The sequence below is a fragment of the Chiloscyllium plagiosum genome, chromosome 15, assembly GCF_004010195.1.
Source record: "Chiloscyllium plagiosum isolate BGI_BamShark_2017 chromosome 15, ASM401019v2, whole genome shotgun sequence".
NCBI lineage: Eukaryota > Metazoa > Chordata > Chondrichthyes > Orectolobiformes > Hemiscylliidae > Chiloscyllium > Chiloscyllium plagiosum.
Window position 1 is genome coordinate 47,651,468 of NC_057724.1, and position 24,416 is coordinate 47,675,883.

Below are 24,416 nucleotides of genomic sequence, written 5' to 3' on the forward strand. Positions count from 1 at the left end.
ATGGACTCACCCAACCTTCAATCCAGTTTACCAACTGCCTCTGACAAACCTGCCTGCTGTTCTTGCACCTATCTGTGTAATTTAACAAAGTCATTAATCACCAAATCATGGGATCATCTTCTATCCAGGCAATGGAAGTACCTGTTTTTCAGAGATCCTCCAGTGATCTGGAGTGGTTCTTCATTTTCCAACCAGTTGCAAAGATGTCTCAGGGATGTGCTCACCAGATTGTGTTCCTGGATCTGACCTAGTAAGCAAAACTCCTGAAGTGTGAGTTTGTGAGCTGCAGGTGACAGCCTTTCCAATGTATCCTTGGAGAATTCACAGGAGAATGTGGATATGAGTCCCTGGCACTGGCCTCTTCTTGCCACGAGTGTCTATCTAAGAGATGAGAGGACATATGTTGTTTAAGAAGAAACAAAACATTGTGCAGGTTAAGAATACATGTTGGTGATAATAAGAGACTAGCACACAACTGCACAATAAAGCTTAGCGGATTGGCTGGCCTTTGAGCTCTCCCTGTACCCACTTGAGTAGCCACGTTCTTCTCCAGCTAGGTTGTGTACTTTCTCCTCATAAAGGCTGATGACCCTGATGTTCATCGACCCCCATCAAGCTTAGTTGTGCTGTGATTGAATTACAATAAGACTAAAGAAAGCATTGGGTATGATGAAAGTGGATGGAAGAATAGTTAGTGGTGATGCTGAAGCAAGTGAGGTTGGAAGGATGGGGTGGGTGAAATCTTCGAGGAGAAAGTGAGGTCTGCAGATGCTGGAGATCCCATCAAGCTTAGTTGTGCTGTGATTGAATTACAATAAGACTAAAGAAAGCATTGGGTATGATGAAAGTGGATGGAAGAATAGTGGTGATGCTGAAGCAAGTGAGGTTGGAAGGATGGGGTGGGTGAAATCCATTGAGTGGCTATGATGCATGCAACAGTGAGAGTTGTTTGTCTATGAGCCTTGGCAAGATGTGTGTGTAAATAGCAGATTTTGAGTAAGGGGTGGTTGCTCTGGGAATCTGAGGTTGCAGACAGTAGATGATAACACTTAACCTTGCAGTGTGCAGGAAATCATTGACTTTCTTCCTGCCCTGCTGAGCTTTATACTACACCTGGGTCACCTCATTAACCCAAGGATACTATCTGAGTCCATTTCTGGGTTCACTTGGAATGAAGATGTGGTTTTCTTTGGTGAACAGCAGGAGAAAGGACTGCCTTCCTCTCCACCACTGCGGTCATCAGCCTCTACAGGCCCTTGTCTATAATCTGGGGAATGAACTTTACTTTCCTCTGGCCCATGTATTTGTAAGAATTGTGGAACACCACAGCGTGAGGGGCTGTTCCTGGATTGCAGTATCTGAAGTCATTTCCAGCTGGGCTCTTAGTATAGCATCAGCAATACAAAGCTGGAAGATCCCAGCAATGTTGGGTGCTTCTGCCCCTCCTACCATGGGATACTCCAACAAAACACTTTAACTGAAAATAGGAGCATTTTTGCCTGCAATGTTAGTATCAATTGCATCCAGATCAGAGATACCACTGATTATAGGTAGATTAAAGCATTTGGATTTCTGTTCGATTGATGGGAGTAAGAATTCCTCTGTAAGTGGCAGCAAATGTTTTTGTTAAGATTTCCCTTATATGATATATGTTCTGGCCACTATAAGAGAAGTTTACCAAGAAAAAGAGGACCATTTGAATCCTTTTAGTCTGCAGTAATTTACAGTGACAAAAAATACATCAGCACTGAAGTGCATTCCAGATTTTCATATCCATTATTTTAGTCAAATTGCAGAATTCATTTGGCCCACAACTGGAATGCATCACAAGGAGAATGTTGAACCTAAAAATTTATCATTATATTTCTGTTCAATTTATTGCGTTTCAACTTGTTAATCTATCCCCAAATTATTCATTCAATGTATAAGTACTTGGGCGAGGAGCAAACAGTTCAACAGAGATTGAATATTACACTTGTGCTAATTATTAATTGTTATGAATATATTTGCTGCTGTATGTGAAGTTTACCACAAGCAGTTAATTTTTTTTTTCTCTGTTTAGGGTTACCTTAGGCAATGTAAGAAACGCAGGGACATGTTCAGTGATGAACAGTTGAAAGTCATATTTGGAAATATTGAAGACATTTATAGGTTTCAAATGAGTTTTGTCAGAGACCTGGAGAAGCAGTACAACAAGGAGGATCCTCACCTGAGTGAAATTGGACCCTGCTTCCTGGAGCATGTAAATTATAATCCTGTTAGATAAGATTATTATTTTCATAATTTTCATTTCTGTGCGTAATTCGTGTGTTCCTGTGCGCTGACCTGCAGTGCTTCTCCTGTCAAAAGAAAGGTTCACAGGGGTGTTGAAATTGTGGTGTGCTTTATTAGCAGCTAATGTATATGAAATTTCTATGTCTATTGTTTTAATGAAAACATTATCTCCCTTAATGGGCTTTCATTAAACGATGGACAGAGGAATTTCAAATGAATGGGTTCATTAGCAATATTGCACATCACAATTTTAACCCAAAGCATATTTTAATTTTGTTGCCTTTACTTGTACATTAATGGCATTATTGGATGAACATCTTTGTTTTAAATTATTCTTCCATTTCAAACAACAATATTATTGAATCATAAAAATATAGCATAAAAGACAATCATTACTCGAATAGAATAAATTGATTCAGAATTTTAACTGAAGCTATTAATTCTATGTCTGTTTTTCTGTGCCGTTTTTGTATCAATTTATATTCTTTCTTTTCAAGTACTTCTCTTATCATTATGTTATATACTCAATTGCTGCATGCACTAAAACAGTCCATTTATTTAAAACTCTCTGTATGACAAATATTTTCTATTTGAACAATCCTGAACTTATGTCTAATCCTGTTGGTATTGATTTGTTTTATATGAATGGAAACTAAGATAAAAATATATTTTCACAAGGGAGAACAAACCTAAAGGATTGTATGTCTCAAAGCAAGACTTTCTAATTTGTTGTCCAATAATTGAAATGGATAGAAAATTGGATGGACTCTGCTACAAATATGAGGTCTGCACTTGATGTTCCTTTATGAGCTCTGTCAGGTTTTAAGTTATACCTAAATGCAAAAAGTGAATATTTAGCCCAACGTGTTACATAGCTGGCTAATCTAAACTAAAAAAAAATCCCAACTCAAAGAACAAAAGAGACAGTTCAGAGGCTTGGACTAAAGTTGTTGGAATATTTGCTGGGCATCTACATTTCGAATACAAATAAAGAAAGAACTTCCCCTTTCATGGATTCACAATGTAACAAAATACTCAACAGCCATTGAAATTGTTCTGAAGTGTAGTCACTTATGATATAGGGCAACACTGGGCCATCGGTTCATAGTAAAACAAGATCAGATTATCTATTTTAGTGGTGTTGGTTGGAGGTCAAATATTGACCAGAACACCTCGGTAACTCCATCTACTCCAATTCTATCATAGAATCCTTTATATCTATCTTAAAGGCTATATCTATCTTAAAGCCTAGATGGCTCCTCGGTTTAACATCTCATCCATAAGACAGCACCTGTAAAATAGGTAGACGAGCAAGAGGCTGGAAGAACACAGCAAGCCAGGCAGCATCAGGAGGTGGAGAAGTCAACATTTCAGGCGTAATCCTTCTTCTATTTGTGTAAAATTGCAGCCTACTCTGAACTACTAAAGTGAAATATCAGTCCCTTCATAATTGAACCCACAATGTGCTAAGTAAGAGGTAAGAGAGCTTCAACCAACCCATGGCTAACACAATGTGGGAGCAGTTCTCTTTCAAGGTTTGTCTGAAGGAAAAAGATTAGACATAAATAATTACAACCTACTGTTAAAGGTTTTGTGAGCATAGCGCCTCCCTTAGCCGGTATTTTTTGCTATCCATTCTGATGTATTAGTCAGACAGTTCAGGAAGGTGAATAGTTGGTTTTTCCTAAACATCTGATATTGACATGTATTTGTTGTATTCATTTACAGCAAGATGGATTTTGGATTTACTCTGAGTATTGTAATAATCACCTGGACGCGTGCATGGAACTTTCCAAGCTGATGAAAGATGGCAGGTATCAACATTTTTTTGAGGCTTGTCGACTCCTTCAGCAAATGATTGACATTGCCATCGATGGCTTTCTCCTCACGCCTGTGCAGAAGATCTGCAAATATCCACTACAGCTTGCAGAATTACTCAAGTATACAGCATTGGAACATAGGTAAGCAATGAAAGCAATTTTTCATCTTGAGGCCAATTGCCATTAATTTTATATTCTATCTGCATTTTTGAGTTCGGTGTTACTTAGCAAGAGCCAATGGTCTCAAAAAGAATTTAGGTGAGGAGGGACCATGGTAAACTTAACTCAAAAAGTGTTGGGGGTGTGGTGGGATGAACACCAACTCATACCATGGAAGTAATGAAGCATATGGAAGCTGAGTGCCAAATATCGCACAAAGGCCGGGCATATCTAATCTGGCCAATTACTGCCCCATCTTCATCATCAGTACAGTAATGGAAGGTGACATTGACAGTGGTATCCAACAATACATTGCATGCTTGTTCATTGATGATCAACTTGGGTTCTGCCAGGAGCACTCAGTTCCTGGCCTCATCACAACATTTATCCAACCCTGGATGAAAGATCTCCGTTCCCGAGGTGAGGTGAGAGTGACTGCCCTTAACGTTAAGGCCACATTTGACCAAGTGTGGCATCAAGGAGACCTAACAAACCTTAAGTCATTGGGAATCAAGGGGGAAACTCTGCTTGTTGAAGTCATACTTAGCACAACAGAAAATGGTTGTGGTTGTTGGAGGTCAGTTATCTCAGCTTGACATCATCACTACAGTAGTAGCTCAGGGTCATGTCATGGGCCCGTTCCACATTCGTTTGGTCAGAAGTGGGGATTTTCAATGATAATTGCACAGTGTCCATCACCATTCATAACTCCACGGATAATGAAGCAGTCCATGCTCAAATGCAGCAAGACCTAGATAATATCTGGGCCTGAGCTGATAGGTGACAAGTATCAACTCCAGAAGTACCAGGCAATAACAGTCTCCAACAGGAGAGAATCTAACCATTGTTCATTGAAATACAACGTTGCTGTGATTGCCAAAACTCCCATTATCAAAACCTGGTTGTTATCATTGATGAGAAACTGAACTAGTCATATGAATATAAAGGCTACAAGCAAATCACAGGCTGAAGTGAGTGCTGGCTTCCTGACTCCCCAAATCCTGTCCACCATCTACAAGACACAAGTTAGGAGTATAATGGAATACTCCCTATTTTCCTGGATGAGTACAGGTCCAGCAACACTCAAAAGCTTGACACCATCCAGGAAAAAGCAGGCCACTTGTTTGATATGACAGCAATAAAAATGTATTCCTTCTCCTAACAATACACTAGCTGCAATATAAACCATTTACAATTTAAACTGCAGAAATTCACCAAGGTTCCTGAGGCAACATCTTTCAAATACACCCATTACCACCTAGAAAGAGAAGGACAGTTGATAAATGGGAATGTCACAACTTTCAATTCCCCTCCAAATCACTGACCATCCTGACTTGGAAATATATTCCCATTCCTTCAGTGTTCCTGGGTCAAAATCCTGGAATGCTCAGCCACAGAGAGTGTGGATTAAGAGCAGTTCAAAAAGCCAGTGCATACGCTCCTTAGGGGCATCGAGGATATGATAATAAAAGTTGGTCCAGCCAGTGACTTGCACATTCCATGAGTGAATGAAAAACAGCACTGTCTATGATATTTCTATTAAACAAGCTAGATAAATTTAGGATTCCCTCTAATTGGTCAAAGGCTAGCCTCCAGAAATGCCTGAGGTTTCTGCAATATTGCACTGTTGCATTAATGATTGCAACTGTATTGAATTCAAAATACTGTGGAATATAGGCAATTTTAAATCCACGGATTTGTATATATCAGTAATCTGCATAGATTGGTAGCTTTAAAATCAAACAGGAAGCAAAGAACTGTTGATATTTTTGGCAGTGTTCTTTGCAAAAGTTCTTTATCGATTTGTATAGATTATTGTATACTTTAAACAGAATCTATCAATTTTGTGTGAATGAACATTTATTTATCTTATCTTTCAATCTTTGAATCCTTAACTTTGAACTTATAGCTATAAAATGCACTTAGAACCTGACAATGAACAGGCATCTATTGATCTGGGTCAGTGTGTTCTGCTTCAGACATGTAACATTCAGATAATGGCTCCTTCTGCTAACTTTAAACCTCAGTCATGCACTTAATGTGGACTTTATCATATTAGTTTAAAATGTGAATATATACTTAACATTACTAAACCAGGCCATCCGTACTGTTATGAAGTTGAAGGCATGTACTGTACCTTTAAGCGAGAGAGCTAACAAGCACATGTGTATATGACTAGATGGAAGTCCTAGAGTGTACTGGAAAATTGAAAATAGGTAACATTTGCCTATAAAATGGATACCTGAGTTTTGGAAAGGGTTCAGAAAAGATTTACAAGGATTTGGAGGGTTGGAGGATTTGATCTATAGGGAGAGATTGAATAGGCTGTGGCTGTTTTCCTTGAAGCATCGTAGGCTGAGGGGTGACCTTGTAGAGGTTTATAAAATCATGAAGGGCATAGATAGAGTAAATAGACAAGGTCTTTTCCCTGTTGAGAATGTGGTGCTGGAAAAGCACAGCTGATCCGGCAGCATCCGAGGAGCAGGAGAATCGATGTTTTGGGCGTAAGGTCTTTTCCCAGGGGTGAGGGAGTCCAGAACTAGAGGGCATAAGTTTATGGTGAGAGGGGAAAGATATAAAAGAGACTTAAGGGGCAACTTTTTCACGCAGAGGGTGGTGCATGTATGGAATGAGCTGCCAGAGGAAATGGTGGAGGCAGTACAATTGCAACATTTAAAAGGCATCTGGATGAATATGTGAATAGGAAGGGTTTGGAGGGATATAGGCCGGGTGCTGGCAAGTGGGACTAGATTGAGTTGGGATATCTGGTTGGACTGACGAGCCTGTTTTCGTGCTTTACATCTCTATGCTCTATGACTCTAATTTAAATTTAACCAATCAGTTTAAATTATGCTCCATAATGCTCCATACTAAAACCCAATTGAGTTTGAAATAATTGTTTTGCCAACATTGAACCAATGAGATGATCCAATGTTGGGGGTGTAAGAATGTAGACATTTCGAAAATTGGTCAGAGAGCAACTGCTGTCAAGAGAGAAACTTGTGGAGAGCTAATTGCCCATCTAACATCTTGCTCTCCAAGAAATTTAGAAACTCTATCAAAGGTTCCTTTTCATGCGAAACATACTCACAGTAAAAGGAAAGACGATGACCCAAGGAGATCGCAGCTGGAAGGGTGAAGACACAGAAGAAGACGGCGACTGTGTGGTTTTAAAATTAAATTGATGTCATTTTAATAGGGTGTCTTATTGGAACAGCATATTGTTGTAGAGTTGGAGGCAGGTGGCAAGCTGTTAAGAGAAAGGAGGCTTAGAATTGTGAATAGTTGTTTAATGTTCACTTTTAGAGTTAAAAAAATTTTGGATCTTATTTTCTTTAAATCATGGAATTTGTGAGTTCTCTGTCACTCACATTTTAACAGATTATGAAGCGAGGTGAGATTTTCTGGGTGTTTGGTTTAATTAACAGAGGGATTCACTGCCATGTTGTAACAATATCCAGTTCTGAACAATGGATTGTAACTCCAAATTATATTTGGAATTGGTTGGACTTTAAATTGCTGCACTTTAAAAGTGGGTACTGATTGTGTTTTTTTAAATTTCTGGGCCTTGAAGGTAAAGATTGGAAAAGTACCAGAAGCAGACAAGCAAACTGAAGGTCTTAGCCTAAACTGTTTATTGGCGAGAGTCAGTTCCCACATTTTACATTGTGGGAACCACTGCCTTGAGCATAAAATACAGCCCCTATTGTTTTTAGATTCCAGGAAAGAATGAGCGTGGAGTTTGGAATATTTGCACTTTAGGAATTTGGGAAAAAGAAACAAATTCAAAGCATGACATTTCATAGTATAGAGATAAGAAATGGAGGTTTAGAGGCTGGAGGTGAGAGAGGAACTGCACATCACATACTGTCTTGCTGCTTTCCTTTCCATCTGGTTCCCTTTTCTTATCAATGTTCAGTCTGCCACTTTTATTTGTTTCATATATATTTGCTCTTCTTTCCTGTTTTCTGCTTTAATATATTTCTATTCCTATTTTTATATCTTTTCTTTATCTACTAATGCTGTTTCATTTTGGTGGAAGACATAAAGAGTATATTTACAAAGTTGCTGCATATGGCAAACAAAAAAGATGTTTTCATTGTTTTTCTTTGTTGCATTTATATCATACCTGTTCTTTACTCTTCATTTTTCTAAATCATCACATGCTGTTCTCCATAAAATTGTTATTTGTTCTTGAACTTCAGTTTTCTGTATTCTGATCTCACTGTCTACTCACTACAGACCTTGCAATGAAGACTGAGTGGCCAATCTAATTTGGTTAAAAATAAAGTCGTCAGAATTTCATTGTAGCTTTCCACTCCATAAATATAACTACATTGTACACAACAAGGTTTAAGAGAAAAGCTGTGGAACTGGGCCTAGATTTTTCCAAGTTATTACCGTTGACAATCCTGAAACTTTTCTTGAAAATGGATAATTTTATTAAGGTCATTAGTAGTCATCTTAGCTCAATGAATTTGCGCCAATAAGTAGCTGAACTGCATTATACAGATTTGATTCCTTATCTAAGCTTAAGTAGTGACAGAAATTATACAGTTGCTCTCGAATCCTCCTGGTTCAAAGGAGTAATTTGTGTCATTACTTGATCTTCATATACAGCTTCTTTCCAACTATTCATTGTGCGGTGATTAAGGGGATATATCATGATAATTTAACATTTTCAAAGTAGCCACACAGCACAAGCCTAGGAATTTGGAGCCACCTGACTATTGCAGGGTTACATCTACACTGGGAAGTGCTCTTACTGAATGATCTATTCATGGAACTCATGTTCCCACTTTGACAGGATAGCTGAAATCAGGAATTTGCTTTATATGGAACAAGGGTAAACTTTCATTCTTCCCCATATATGTATATATAATCCACTATATGTATATATTTGCAGTAAAATGAAGCCCTGAATGCCATTCTATAAATTAAATACTAAAATACATAAAGGTGAGTTTTAGAAAAAAAAGGTGAGCCTCCTGCACTTCAAAGGTATCCCTTCACCAAGATGTGAAGAAGTGTTGCTCTGAAAGCTAGTGTGCTTCCAATTAAACCTGTCGGACTATAACCTGGTGTTGTGTGATTTTTAACTTTGTACACCCCAGTCCAACACCGGCATCTCCAAATCATTCCAAGAAGTTGACATTTTCCAAAGGATATTTATCTAGTTCTGGGATCTTGTTTATTAACTGCTTCAGGAAGATGGTTTTGTTTGTTTCAAGATTGCACTTCAACTAGCAAAATGTGAAAAATCTTCACGTAATGTTGAACAAATAATATTGCTCTATTTTGATAATGTTGGTCATTTTGAAGTATCTCTGTCTCCAGTCTTCACCCACACATTATTTTTAAAAGTAAATTTGTTTTCCAAAGTTTGCTTAATCCAGTTGTTCTTCAAAGATATTTTCAACCGTGAGAAATCCTTTTTTAAATAATTTGATTATGTTTTGTCTTTCAACAAGACGGACTTTAAATACATGAAATAAAACACCCTTCATTTTCAGCTTTTGAGGTCCCAATTCAAAGCAGGTATTGCAATAACAGATACATGGTAAGGTTCTCTTTGCTTTGTTCAACCTTAGAATAACATAAGAATTACATAGAATAACATGCAAGGTCTTTCCCCTATATTGACCTCTCAGAATGAGATTGCCAGTTTAGTGCCAACTTAAAAATAGATTTGTGCTGTGTTGTTACCTATCATGAATTTCATTAAAGCTGCTAAAACTCATTTTATTCAAGACTACCCTTGTAGTATGTACCCCAATTAAACAATTCTTTTGTGAGTTTAAGAATAAAGGATCTTGTTTATTCTCACCCTGAGTTCAGTACAATATCGCACTTGCTTTCACTCATGCACCCACAAACACAAAGATTGGATACAGATAAAGGTAATATCCTTTAACTGATGGCTCTTTCACTTGTCTCAAAGGTGGCAGATCTGTGGTCTTTGAATAGTTTCAATTAGTTAAAGTAGAATTGAGAGTCATACTACTTGGAAGGGTCAGACAGATCACAGTCAAATAACCAAAATGGGATGTTCTGCGATGAGCTATTAACTGAAGCATGGTACGTACTCTGCTGCCTGGAATCTTACAGCTTGTTTTTGAGTCTGGTTCATGGACTAGGTGAACTGATAGCTCAGTGGCTTTGTTGGAACTGACTGGAAACAGGTCTTTTTCTTTCACCAGGGTTTTCGAGGCTTTTTACATGAGTCACAAATTGATTTTTTTTCTCAGTCCACCAGCCATTGAGCAAATTTCAGAAAGATGCAGTTTAGTGCAACATTAAACATAAGTTTCAAAATAAGTTGAAGTATGAAGCAACTATTTCAGTAAAATAAAACAACTGATCATTTAAAAACATCTGTAATTATTAAAAACAATTGGAAAGTGCCACATAGCAAAGCTAACTACGAAAACTCTTTTTGCCTTTTTATTTAAAAAGCAAAACTGGAGCAAGACAAACGCTGCTCCAAGTCCTGATCATCAAAGAAGAGTATGAGAACTGGAGTCATGTTTAGACATTGGGTTTAACTAACACTAGACTTGTGTTCATCTCTGGTGGTACAGACTCTGAGCTGGCCTCAGCAAGATTCATATGAGAGTGTTGGTCAGAAGTAGGCTGCCTTTCCGCCTGGGAGTTCCTTCTCTCTCCTGTGCAGTTGGTTTTGGGACAAGAGAAGAGAAGCAAGAGAAGGGGAATATTTGCAAATCTCAGACGAGCTCATCACAATTGCACTCTTTTTCTCTCTCACTCACAAATTCAGAGACTCACCTTTCTACACAGACATGCATCAACTCACTCACTTGCAAACTAACGCACAAAGGGTGAAATTTTCCACTCCTTTGAAGACATGTAAAGTGATAGATATTTGGGACAATACAATGAAAATTGAAAAATCAAATTTTTAATGCTGAGAAAATATTTCCAATTTTCCCTTTAGGTGGTGAGTTCAGAATCTCACTCATTCATGCATTGGCTTGTCATTATAGCTCAATTCCCCTGATTTCTATGCAGATCCCAATTCTTCTCTCATTGGCTAAGAAACTAGATGTCATCAATTCTGAATATGAAAGTCAGTGCTGCCACCAGGCGTTAGCAGCTTATGCTGGCTTGCTTTTCTGGTGCCTCATTGAACTCCAACATTATGTCCGAGGACACTCTTACATCCTTTGTTCATGAAAGTGGGCATCACCAAATGACCAATGCTGGTTATCTTTTGGATTATAGCAATGGCCAGCCCTGCAGGTCAAGCGCATCCAGTCTGTGAATTACAGGTAGGTTAGTTGAGATGCTGTGGGCACATCAGTTAGGGGCTACGTCAATCTCAGTTGAGGCTTTCCTGCCAAGTCAGTCTGGGGGCTTTGGGTGTTCATTTTCAAGGGCTTTTCAAAGGGCTGCACACACACACAGTTCTGGAAAAGTGGAAGCCTGAAGTCGAGGGATAAGGTTCTTTAAACCTGGTCACTGAGAAAAATAATTTGTGTGAAATGGAGCAATTCAAGATAGTAGAGTGGAATCAACTAGAGTATCGGAGGGAACTGGGAGTTCTGGGGAGGGGGGTCATATTTTCACAAATAACATTCACTCTGCAATGTTCACATCACTGAACAATGTCTAAACCCCAGCTACACAGTATTCCAGGCACTGGCCTTCACCCTGTGGTGTTCCAATCTTATCCCCGAGGAACTGGCCCAAAAAGACAAGTGAGCTCCACACTTTGTGGAGCGGAACCACAAGGTACTGGTGAACACAGTGGTGGAGAAGGGGACAATCCTACATCGTGCTGACTGACAAAGGAGGCCATAACACCAGCCTGAACGAGCTGGGTCTGAGACAGTGTTCTGGGTTAGCGCAGTGTCCTGGGTTAAAAGAAATGCCCTTCAATGCAGGAAGAAGGCCGATGATATTCTGCAATCTACAAGGGTAAATGTCTGCTATTGAACATTTACATGGGGAGAGTATATCGGCAACAAGAGCAATTGCAAAGCTGTAGGTTCAGGGATAACCTGGGGACATTCTCAGGTATACAAAGGAGATGAATGGAAACAGGAGGAGGCTAAAAAATCATTGGGGACACAGGAACATCATCATCAACTCATCAACACAAATAGAACATGAAGGATGAGTGGATCATTCTGCATCTCAGGTGGAGCCTCCTCAGCTGGAGTGTGTTACCAAGACAAGTTTAAACATTGCCAGAAAACGTGGCTGACTACATGCAGAGTAGGTAGACTAATTTTCCTGGCACATTGCTGTAGCCTCAGTGTTATCTGCATTAAGGTGCATTGATATGGTTATAGTCATCAATGCCATAGTTCAAGGATCCATGATATCTCATGCCATCTGCAGCCAAGGAATTGGTTATTTGTGAGAAAAGAGCAGAGCTCAGTCATCACACCTTCCTCTATCCTTGGGATGCCTAGAGGCTAAGAAAAGGTTTGGAGGCTGCTCATCTCTCAAATGGGTGCAACCTTAACAGATCCAGCAGTGAAATTGTTGAGAGCAAACACTTTAAACATACAAGTAACGTATCTTTAGAAAAGTGCAAGAAACTTCATATTGTTGTTCACCCATTCCACTATGTGCACTAATCTTTTGTTTCTCCCTTTCCCTCCCACCATACTGAGATGCAGTCCTGACTTCTGCAGCAGGGATAGAGAAAGCTTGCTCTAGGGTTGGTCCTGTTGGCCTCAAAGACCAGGCTAGTCATCCTTGGTAGTGTTTAGGCCTAGAGAGCTCTTCCATCCTCTGGGTGCCTGCCCTCACTACCATGTTTACCTGAGCAGAAGGGGCACCTGGAATGGGGTCTGTTTCTTTCCCATTCATGTTTAGAACCTATGGCTGGAGTGATGGAGTGCAGGTCTGTTTGCATATTGGGCAGATACTGACTGTGCCTGACCTGGGTTTCTAGATGGTAGCCGACCTGTCCATGGAGGCACTCACATGCACATGTGCATGAGCCAGCACTGAACTGATAACATTGATGGACTCCTTTATCCTTTGATCCAGTTTATTGACTGCCTTGGTCTCCAACAAACCTATCTGCTGTTCCTATGCCTGTCTGTGCCAAAGTCATTGTTGTCCAAGACCATTTTCTGCCTGGAGACTGTGTGTGGCCTCCAGCAGGTTATAAATGTGGAGAACTGCATGTTTCTTCTTCAACCAGCTATGGAGGCCTCTCAGTTATGAGCTCATCAGATTATATTCCAGGGACCAGTCTAAATGGAGAACCCATTGAGGTGAAAGTCTCTGAGCTGGTAGAGAGCACAGCTGAAAGCTTTTCCCAATGCATCCGTTGAGTGGCTTCCTCCACAGAGCTGATGATCTCTTGTCCTGACCTTTTCCAGGCAAGAGTTGCCAGAGAAGAAATTGATTTTTTTTGTGTGAAAGGAATAAACATTTGTGTAGGTTAAGAATGAGTTAGTCTTGTTGGTAATAGGTCAGCAGTACAGTGAAGCTCACTGGGCTAATTATCCATGAAGATCAACTAGGTAAAAACAAGGACTGCGGATGCTGGAAATCAGAGTCTAGATTAGAGTGGTGCTGGAAAAGCACAGCAGGTCAGGCAGCATCCAAGGAGCAGGAAAATCAATGTTTTGGGCAAAAGCCCTTCATCAGGAATATTCCTGATGAAGGGCTTTTGCCTGACCTCCTGTGCTTTTCCAGCACCACTCTAATCTAAACTCTGTCCATGAAGATTTCTGCAGTCCCACATGAGCAGTCATGTTCTTCCACAACCAAGTCTAACATCTTCTCACAGTAAGTGTGGAAGCTTATGTTGTGTATCAGCCTGCTTACTGGTCTTCACCATCTTGGCCTGATGGTGAGAGATTTTCCTGCAATGAGACAAAAAGAGGATTGAGTGTGATAGAATAGACGGGAGAGACAATGGTGATGATGCATGAGCAGGTAAGGTGGTGAGGTGCCCGCAGTGAGTGTGTAGCAAGTGCAGAGGGCAGGAAGGGATAGTGGATGGAGGATTTGGGTGAGAGCCTTTAACTGGTCATACTGCAGGGAAAAGTGAGAATTGCAGTCTGAGAAGTGAGCCTTGGTAAGAGCTGTGTATACTGACAGGCTCAGTGAATTGTGGTGACCATGTAAATGTTCAATAGCAGACATTTACCCTTGTAGATTGCAGAATATCATCGGCCTTCTTCCTGCATTGAAGGGCATTTCTTTTAACCCAGGACACTGCGCTAACCCAGAACACTGTCTCAGACCCAGCTCGTTCAGGCTGGTGTTATGGCCTCCTTTGTCAGTCAGCACGATGTAGGATTGCCCCCTTCTCCACCACTGTGTTCACCAGTACCTTGTGGTTCCGCTCCACAAAGTGTGGAGCTCACTTGTCTTTTTGGGCCAGTTCCTCAGGGATAAGATTGGAACACCACAGGGAGAAGGCCAGTGCCTGGAATACTGTGTAGCTGGGGTTTAGACATTGTTCAGTGATGTGAACATTGCAAAGTCCTGGCAACAGTATGCACTTCATTCTCTCCTGCCACATAATTTCACGAGGCTGGTACTGAGTAGGCCAGTTGTACATTGAGATGAAGAGTAAAGGATTGCATGAGTAAAGTCAGCATGGGCCATAGTGGACTGCCTGCCATGAATTTCAATCAAGAGGCTTTGCCAAAACCTGGAAAAATTCAGCACACACATGCAAAATTTAAAAATGCAAATTGAGGCATAAAAAGTCCCTCCTCCTCTCACTCTCTCATTCCATTAACTCCCCATGCTCTCTTGGTGCTCACTGATGCAACCTCCCCATCTCCAGGGTTCTGCACTTCTCCCTTCATACCCAGTATGATCCTAATTATTTCCTAGACCCTGATAGCCCCAAATTCTTTGTTGCACTCACCATCCTTTTCCTACCCCGTCCTTATCACATCATTTATTATCCAATACGTGGATAACTGAGGAGGCATCCTGAGACAAAATAAAGTTAGCTGCCTATTGATGATGTCACCATTTTAAAAAAAACTGTTAGATACAAAACAGCAATGCTTTGAAATCGCTTCAACGACTTCCTTATGAAAACAAACGTCCATCTGAGTGCTCAATGTCTTATATAAACAAACATTTTCATTTAAGAGAAACCTTTCATATCGGCAAACATTCCCATTCAATAAGCCTTTTGAGCTGTTCATAAATAGGAACCCCATTGTGAAAATGACAGTCTGGGAAATAAATCATGCAGCACAAGTTGAATAATTGTTTTATGTGATCAGGCATCTGAAATAGCTAGCACTGTTTTTTTTTTGAAAGCTCCACATATTTTGGACGGTTTCTTGACAGCTTTGCCAGTCCTAATGAGTTTATGTACTTTTTATCAGTGTGCCTTTTCACAATCCCAATCAATGTTCTATCTCCACTAAAAAGTGCCCTATTTCTCCAAAGGATACTTTAACCACACCGAAGGTGTGGATGGAGCAGATCCAAAAGGATACCTTACCTTCCCAAACAGGGAAAAACATACCTTCAGCCCTCAGCCCCCTCAACCCCCCCCCCGATATTCTAAATGCCAACTCCTGCTGGTTCCTCAAGGACTAAGATATTCACATGACAATTTTGTGGCTGTTTAAAAACACCACCATTTACCCTTTCACTCACCATGGCAACTCAATGATTATCCACATGTAACCATTCACATAGGACCAAATACTTCCGTTATTTGAATTTCCATATTGCAAGCTATATTCTACACAGTGGCATGGTGACTCAGTGGTTAGCACTGCTTCCTCACTGGGCCAGGGACCCAGATTCAATTCAGTGTACTCCGAATGGGCCGAATGGCCTGCTTCTACACCATAGGAATTCTATGTCGGAAAACACTTATCCATAACTGCACTTGCATAAACTTCTTGATAGGTCTTGACATTTGATGACACCTTCTTAAAATGTCAATAAGTGTTGACATGTCGGACAGTTCCAAGGGGCTTATGCACCATTTACATAAAATCTTCTCCACAGTTAACAGCCCTACAGGGCACCTGACCCCACCAAAAAGATCCTTGAGTTATACCATGGAAGCATCGTGGGTTTATCTCTGTAGGGGTACCTCAGCTTTCCAAAGGGGCACCCTGACTATCCGAAAGAAAAATATTGAGAACAGCTCTACTCTTACCTGGTAAAAACTCCATACTCTGGGACACCAATAACAGACTTGATTGGAGGCAACAGTTCATTTAAATTGCCCCAGACTCATTCACTTGCGCACACACACACACACATTCTCTCTCTCTCTCTGTCTCTCACACACACGCATACGCATGCACACAGTTATACGGTCTCCCCTCAAACCCCACCTCCCAACCCCAACCACCATAAAGGCCCATGTGCCTTGTCTGTGGCCCCCAGCTGTGTTTGCTTAAGACGCTAAGACACCTCTTTCTAACCAATGGAAGAATTCTGAGGTGTAGATCCTCTGACTTGATGATAATGGTAGATGGGATGAAAAGCCAGGCCATGTGGCTACAGGTTATAGTTAAATACAATTTTGTTTCTGCTAATGGTCCACAGCACATTGTGGATGCCCAGTTTTTGATTACTAGATTCAAACGCTATCCCATCTAGCATAATGTTAATGGAACACAGTATGTTGGTTGGCATCTACAGTGTAAAGATGGAACTTAGGCTGCAAACCAATTGTTAGTCACTCTTACCATCCTGTCACAGATGCATCTACAACAAATATATTGGTGATGATGGGGTCAAATAGATTTTTCCCACTTCTTGGCTTGCTCACCACCTGCTACAGACCCAGTCTAGCAGCTATGTCCTTTAGGATTCTGCCAGTTCAGTCACAAATGATGATACCAAGCCACTCCTTGTGATAATTGAAATCCCAGAACTGAAGGATATTCTGTGCCCTTGCCATCCTCTGTACTGCTTCCATGTGGTGTTCAACATGTAGGAACACTGATAGATGAGAGGTTGCACCTCACAGGGGATTTTGTTACCGAAGATTGACCTAATCCCATGAGATCTCATGTGATGCAGAACCAATCGTTGAGGATTCTCAGGGTAAATTCCTCTTGACTGTACAAGGTAACACCACTTCTGGTCGGTCTGTCCTGCTGGTGTGACAAATCATACCAAAGGATGGGATATTGTTAGGTGAAATTCCATGAAAATGACTATATCAGGCTGTTGCTCAACTAGTCTGTGGGACAGCTCTCCCAATTTTGGTACAAGCTGCCATTTATTAGTCAAGACCTTTGGAGAATTAGCAGGACTGAGTTTGTTATTATTTTGTAGATTTCTTAGAATCACCACAGTGTGGAAGCAGGCCATTTGGTCCATCGAGTTGACAGCATCCCACCAGACCCACCCCATCATTTGCCATGGATAATCCACTTAACTTGCCTACTGTGGGCAATTTGGCATAGTCAACCCACCTAACCTGCACAACTTTGGACTGTGGGAGGAAACCAGAGCATCTGGATGAAACCTATGCGGACATGGGGAGAATGTGCAATCTCCATACAGACAGTCATCTGAGATTGGAATTGAACCCAGGTCTCTGTCACTATGAGGCAGCAGTGCTAACCACTCTGCCAGCGAGTTGCCCATTATTGTTGGTGGAAGCCTAGTTCAATGATGAGTGATCTATTTGGTTTCATTCCTTTGTGACATTTAAGTGACTTGATATAATTAAGTGGCTTGCATGGCCATTTCAGAGGACATTTAAGGGTCATTGACGGTGGGTCTGCAGTTACACGTAGTCCAGGCAAGATGTGCAGTCACATTTCCTTCCCTAAGGACATCAATGAACCATATTGTTTTTATGGTTACCTATAGAGTAGCTGTTGATTTCAGATTTCTTTTTTAATTAGTTGACTTTAAATTCCACCAGTTGTCTTGAATCCATATCCCAAGATAAAAAGCCCTGGTTTCTGAATTACTAGTTCAGTCAGATTATCATGATATCCCTGCCTTCCTGGCAGTTCCTGTTGAGTTACATGTAGCTGTAACAATATAACAGATGTTCTGCTGCACAATGTACTGGTCCTAGCCCTTTAAAAGAGCTCTCCATTCCATCTAACCCCACTGCTCTATTTTGCCATAGCTGTACAATTTTTTCCCTTTTCAAGTATTTCTCCAGTTGTCATTGGAAACTTTATCTTCAATCTTCTTCCATCATTCTTTCAAATCATAAAATCCAGATCACACTTTGTTCCATAGAAAACTTCTGCTGAAGTTCTCATTGATTGTTTTGGTAAATAACTTTAGAAAGCGATATCAAAACTTTTTTTAAAATTCTATTCCAGTGACTATAGATACGTTGCTGCTGCTTTAGCAGTCATGAGGAATGTGACGCAACAAATCAATGAACGCAAAAGGAGATTGGAAAATATTGACAAGATGGCACAATGGCAAGCTTCAGTCCTTGACTGGGAGGTAGGCCTTTCACTATTGGCTGCAATATGGTTCAGTACTGATGCTGAGTGTCATATCTTAACTTGAAAATTATTTTGTTGTACACGTTAAAAAGTTCAATTTAAATGATTCTAGACACTCAGCATGATTGATAGTGTTTTAAATTATTTCTTATATGAAAATACTTTTGTGGAACCAATCTGGAAAAAAATACATAGTTGTAATATTGCTGTAATTTTTTAAAGCATTTGTTTTTGCTTTTTAAAATCTTCTTTCTTCTTTCCATAATCATGGCTAATCTTCTCAATCAATCAATGAGTAAAAACTCCAGTCAGTGTTAGTTTTAATCTCCTTTTTGAGTCATAGAATATGCTTATGGTTTAAATTATTCCTGATCTCTAACCTTCGGTTTACTTTTATCTTTCACTGACATTGATCATTGGGTGAATATTTTGGCATTGATTGATGCAAGTGCAGGCAGAGTTTGACATGTCAATCAGTTTTCATTTTCTTGGTTCCACCTGCACCTGGGCTATTTTCCCAAAAGGTGAAATGGGAGTGTCAGTGGAGACTCTTGCCCCATAAACAGTGATAGCCAATTTAAAATAGCTAAAGGTCTATCAAGATTTATTGTCAGAGGCTGACCTTTAAAGTTCAGGCTCTCAGATGCATTATTGAACATGACTATCTGGGTGTGGCCTCCACTTCAGATGGTAGATTAGGGGATCAGCCATCCAGGTACTCTTAGAAGTCTTCCCCTGTCTGCCTGGTTTCAGCTACAGCTGTAGGCCACAACTGTACCCTTCATCATTTAATTTAAAGTTAAAAATAAACTGGAGAGAAGGTGCCTCCATTTACTTACCTGCAAAGGCAACCTGCTGCCTCTGCTGAGCAGGTGAGCCTCATAACCCTTTGGCTTCAAGAGCCCATCCCTCATCCTTAATTGAATCTCAAGCTTGCTCATCATTATTCATTTGCCAGTTTGAGAAAATTTGCACACAGAGTGAGCTTTTGCCAATCCTTGGCCATACTGACAGGATTCCAAAGCTTGTAGGTTATATCTTGCTCCACATTTCTGCTGTTCTCACAAGTAAATAAGCTGTGTTCCCCCAAGATATTGAAATAAGTTATGTGAGCCACAACATAATTTACATTCTTGCAATTCAGCAAATATGTCAAAAATGCCAAATTAACTCAAAATTGTTATCAATAGTTACAAATAATTCTGGACTTTTCCATTTTTAAAGACTTCAATTACCAATCCGTGCTTTTCTGTGTCTTTTTTTGACTTTTCCTAGCCTTGGAGACAGCCTGTACTAACAGTAAAATTACATACCTACAGCACTCACAATTTCACAAAAGTTTATAGAATTAAAGAAGAATCTTCTTTTTGTCCAAATTCTCTCTAAATATCACCAACATTTCTAATACCAAATCAATAAGAACTTCTAAAATTGATAATGGATGAAACAGGAAATTTACCAAGCAGTCAAGCCAAAATAAAAACTATAAAGACTGGTTCAAAAATTTAAATTTTTCAATGGTCATTTGCTTTGGAGAAAATGAATAAGGAGTCATTAGAATAAAATAGGTTTGTCTTGCTGGTTTATTGTCGATGTTCATTCTTGGTGTCAAACCATTTTTCCCCCTTTTTGGGAAACTAAGTAAGTAAATGGCACCATTAATTACCAAGAGAAACGTTCCCATTATTAATATATATCAACATCATGATTGAGTCAGTAAGTCAATGGACAGAGCTGGTATTGTGGTATAAATTGTAAAGCAAATAATTTTTAATCAGATATCAATGCAATAAATACTTTTTCTGCTGTTGCTGCTAGTTCCTACATTACAAGCCTTTATGAACCCAAGAAAAAAATGATTCCATATTTATGAATGGCATGACAGTGATAATCTAAGTGTCACTGACATAAAGTTTCTAGTTTGTTCACCATAAAATTTAAACAGCAGTTATTTTCCACCAAGTAGAAAGCACAAATATCTAAATCATACCAGAGACTCAGATATTCTTAAGCATATTTGAACAGTCTTCTGTACCAATTTTGCAATTCCGTTTGGTGGAAAATTTGCTGCTATTAAGAAAATAATATTTAAAAATGTAAATCAGCTTTTAATAAGCACATCATTCATAGGAATTGCATCTTTGATGTGCAGAATTGTAGAGATTGGCTCATCCAGGCTCATTATTGGCAAGATATGTTTCTCATCAATTATTTCTGCTCCCCTTCCAAAGATGTTAACTAGTAACTGGAGGACAATTTCAAAGGTGATGATTATCTTCTAGTCTCCTTTGCATTTAAATATGAACCACGAGACTTGAAAAGCTCTTTGACCATAGATTAGAGTATTCCAACTGTCTTCACTTAATGTTCTGATGTTGTTATGATCTCTAACAGAACTACCAAATTTATGTTACAATCTAGCTGTGGATCAGTTGTTGTTTAAAGTAGCCCAAGCGTGACATCCAGTGTACTGAGGAAAAGATTAAAGCCACAAAATTCCAAGGTTTGAACAAACAAAACGATGCAAAGTTAGAATTGCAAAATAATGTACTTCGCAATTTATACTTAACAACCAGAATTAACATGACAGCAAAATGAGTAACACCAACTTTCTTCAGGACACATGAATTAGCAAGTACAGTCAAGATGGATCACAGATTTTTCAGAGACCCCTCAGATTACTGATACTGTTTGTCACTAACTCTCATTAAAACTGTTTCTCCCTTACGAGAGATCGAACTCTTGATTTGTGAAATCTGGCTTTTAAATTCCCTCAAAAATTCCACCACGATTGCCTCAATGATTGCTCACATCTTAATAACTGAATCTCTTTTCCTGGGATAGCATTCCACTGGATTGCTGAGACTCTACTCCAGCACCTACAAATTGGCACAATTCCAGCTGTTTCGCAGACACCTACTTTCACTCAGGTGGCACTGCCCCTGTGATTTTCCAACTCCAATATTTATCAACTATATGGCACGCACTATTTGTGGGCTTCATTCTGCCCAACTCTTGGCTGCACTAAATTATCAATGCTTCCCAGGACTTTTTTCAAATTCCACCTCTCTTGATGTCTCTCTGCACTTTTCCAGAGCCCTAATCCCAGCTCTTGGCTGTGCACATTGTCTCCCAGGACGTTACTGGCCTGAACAGCCTGGTGCCTGCTATTGGGATACAACCTCTCTTCCCTCTGCCAGACACCTAATTCCCAAACTTGTCATGCGACTTACCTTTTATTGCTGTCTGAGTATCTGTGATCTCTTTCTTGCACTAGTCCTAGTCTCATGCTGTCTCCTTTTGCAATGTCCACAAGCCGACAAATGTCCTGATGACCAAGATGGCTGGGCCTTTTCATTTAATAAAATAGCACAAAGTATGCATCGCTTGTCATATTGCCACTCTGAACATGCCAGGAACCGGATGTCTTGACGTCAGTCTGGAAAGCTCCCCAGAGAGTTGGTGAACCAACACTCTATAACAATGTTGCAGGCCCATAACCCCAGGGGCAAAGAATGTGCCAATTATATCACTGCTGCAGTTAGTCTTCAGAAACCAGTTGCTAAAGGATAGAATTGGAGCCAATCTTTACACACTTTTATCAGCATTTATTTACATAATCACACAATACAAGTCTGCACTGCCAAACCTAACAAACACATTGTCAGAGTCAAAACTGTCTGAGTTCTGAGGAAGAGTCACTCAACTGGAAACATTAACTCTGATTTCTCACCACAGATGCTGCCAAGCCTGCTGAGCTTTTCCAGCAATTTCTATTTTTGTTTCTGATTTACAGTATCAGCCATTCTTCCAGTTTTTAAACACATTTCAGTCTATTAAAACAAAATATTAATCAGAATTTTCATTCGAATGGTGAGAATCATTAATTTAATGCTGTTTCTTCTCAAGTTACATCACTTAGCACTATAGAATAGCAAAGCAAACAAATCATCAAAGCAAATAGAATGCTGCATTATATCATGAGTCACTACAGTATAAATTTAAGTTGTTACAGTGAAAACATTCAGTGATCTAGTCTCTGATGTTCTGGTTTACTTGGATGATGTTTCTAAACACATATCCACTTTCGTTGAACAAAGCTTCAAATCACACCTGCAGAACCTGGAGACAATGGGAAGATATGCTAGTTTGTGATGAGGGTGAGAATGAAACTATGAGTATGAAAAATTGGTTTATTCACTTAAAATGGACTAATGAAAAGGAGTATGTGAAAGGGTAAATTGGATATAAGAGCTAAATACAACATCTAAATTTAACGTGTTCATTAAATATAGCATTACATGATGATTTAACTGGTGAAAAACTGATGGCAGGCAATTCCTCGCATAACTAGTGATTAACATCTAAATTTGACTATCCAGACCATTAATAGTGACAAAAATCTCGAGCGTGGAAACAGATTTTGTGATTAGGCAGAGCTGGATTTTACAGAGCATGAGGCACACATCAGTGGTGAGGAATCTATTGCAGAAAATTCTGAAGCAGAGGATTAATCTCCACTTAAGAGGCAAAGCTTGATCAGGGATAGTCAGCATGGCTTTATCAAGGTGATGTCATGCATAACAAACTTAGTTCAATGTTTTGAGGACGTGACCAGGTGTGAAGATGAAGGTAATGCAGTTGATGTAGTTTGCATGGATTTCAGTAAAGCCTTTGACAAGGTCACATATGGGAGACAGATCAAGAGGGTAAAAACTAATGATGTCAGCTAACCCGTTCAGGTACTAACTCCCTTACAGACCGCAGCCAAAGTGAAGGCAGGCTTATCCCAACATTTTATGTGGGACAGGGGTCCACTGCCTCCACATAGAGACAAACAGCACAGAGGACACTCTTAGTTAAAGCTAGAAACATGGGATCCAGGTTAACTTGGCAAGATGAGTCCAAAATTGGCTGACTGATAGAAAACAGGGGGTGGTGGTAGAAGGCTATTTGTGTCCAGGCACATGCCCAGTGGCATATCACAGAGATTGGTGCTGGGTTTCTTATTGTTTGTGATATATATAAACGTTATAGGTGAGAACATGGGGGGATGTAAGTAAGTTTGCACATGACACAAAGATTGATTGGTGGTTAATTGAGAGGAAGAAGGTGTCAGGTTACAGGAAGATATTGATAGGTTAGTTCAATGAGGAGATAGAAATGATTAGGTGATCCACTTTGGAAGAAGTAACAAGACAATGGAGTACTCAATGAATGGTAGGGCACTAGGAAGTTCAGAGGAATAGTGGGATCTTGGGGTGCTTGTCCACAGATCCCTGAAGGTGGCAGGGCAGGTTCAGAGCATAATTAAGATGGTATGTGAGATACTTGCCTTAATCAGTCAAGGAATAGATTAAAAAAGCAGGGAGATTATGTTGGCACTGTACAAAATTTTGATAGGCCACATCTGGAGTACTGTGTGCAGCTTGGCTCATCTTACTATAGGAAAGATGGGATTGCAGTGGAAGGGGTGCGGAAGAGATTTACGAGGATGTTGCCTGGATTGGAGCAAATTAGCTATAAAGAGAGCATAGATAAGCTCGGGTTGTTTTCTTTGGAGTAGAGAAGACTGAGAGGGGATCTGATTGAAGTGTATAAGTTTATAAAGGCATGGACAAAGTGGCTAAGTAGCAGCAGTTCTCCTTAGTTTGAGGAAAAATCTTTTCACTCTGAGGGTTGGGGGAATCTGGAATGCACTGACCAAGATAGTAGTAAAGGAGGGAAACCTCACAACTTTAAAAAAGTT

The 24,416-nt window shown here is 39.8% G+C and overlaps 1 protein-coding gene across 4 annotated transcripts in view; it reads left to right on the forward strand.

Moving 5' to 3' along the window:
* The window catches only part of arhgef9a (Cdc42 guanine nucleotide exchange factor (GEF) 9a), a 270,976-nt gene that overhangs the window by 153,484 nt on the left and 93,076 nt on the right, over positions 1 to 24,416 (forward strand). For all 4 annotated transcript variants that reach the window (XM_043704850.1, XM_043704851.1, XM_043704853.1 and 1 more), the window contains exons 4-6: positions 2,063 to 2,242; positions 4,003 to 4,235; positions 18,536 to 18,665. In XM_043704850.1, coding sequence (XP_043560785.1) covers positions 2,063 to 2,242; positions 4,003 to 4,235; positions 18,536 to 18,665 — 543 coding nt within the window. The remainder of the gene's footprint in view (positions 1 to 2,062; positions 2,243 to 4,002; positions 4,236 to 18,535; positions 18,666 to 24,416) is intronic.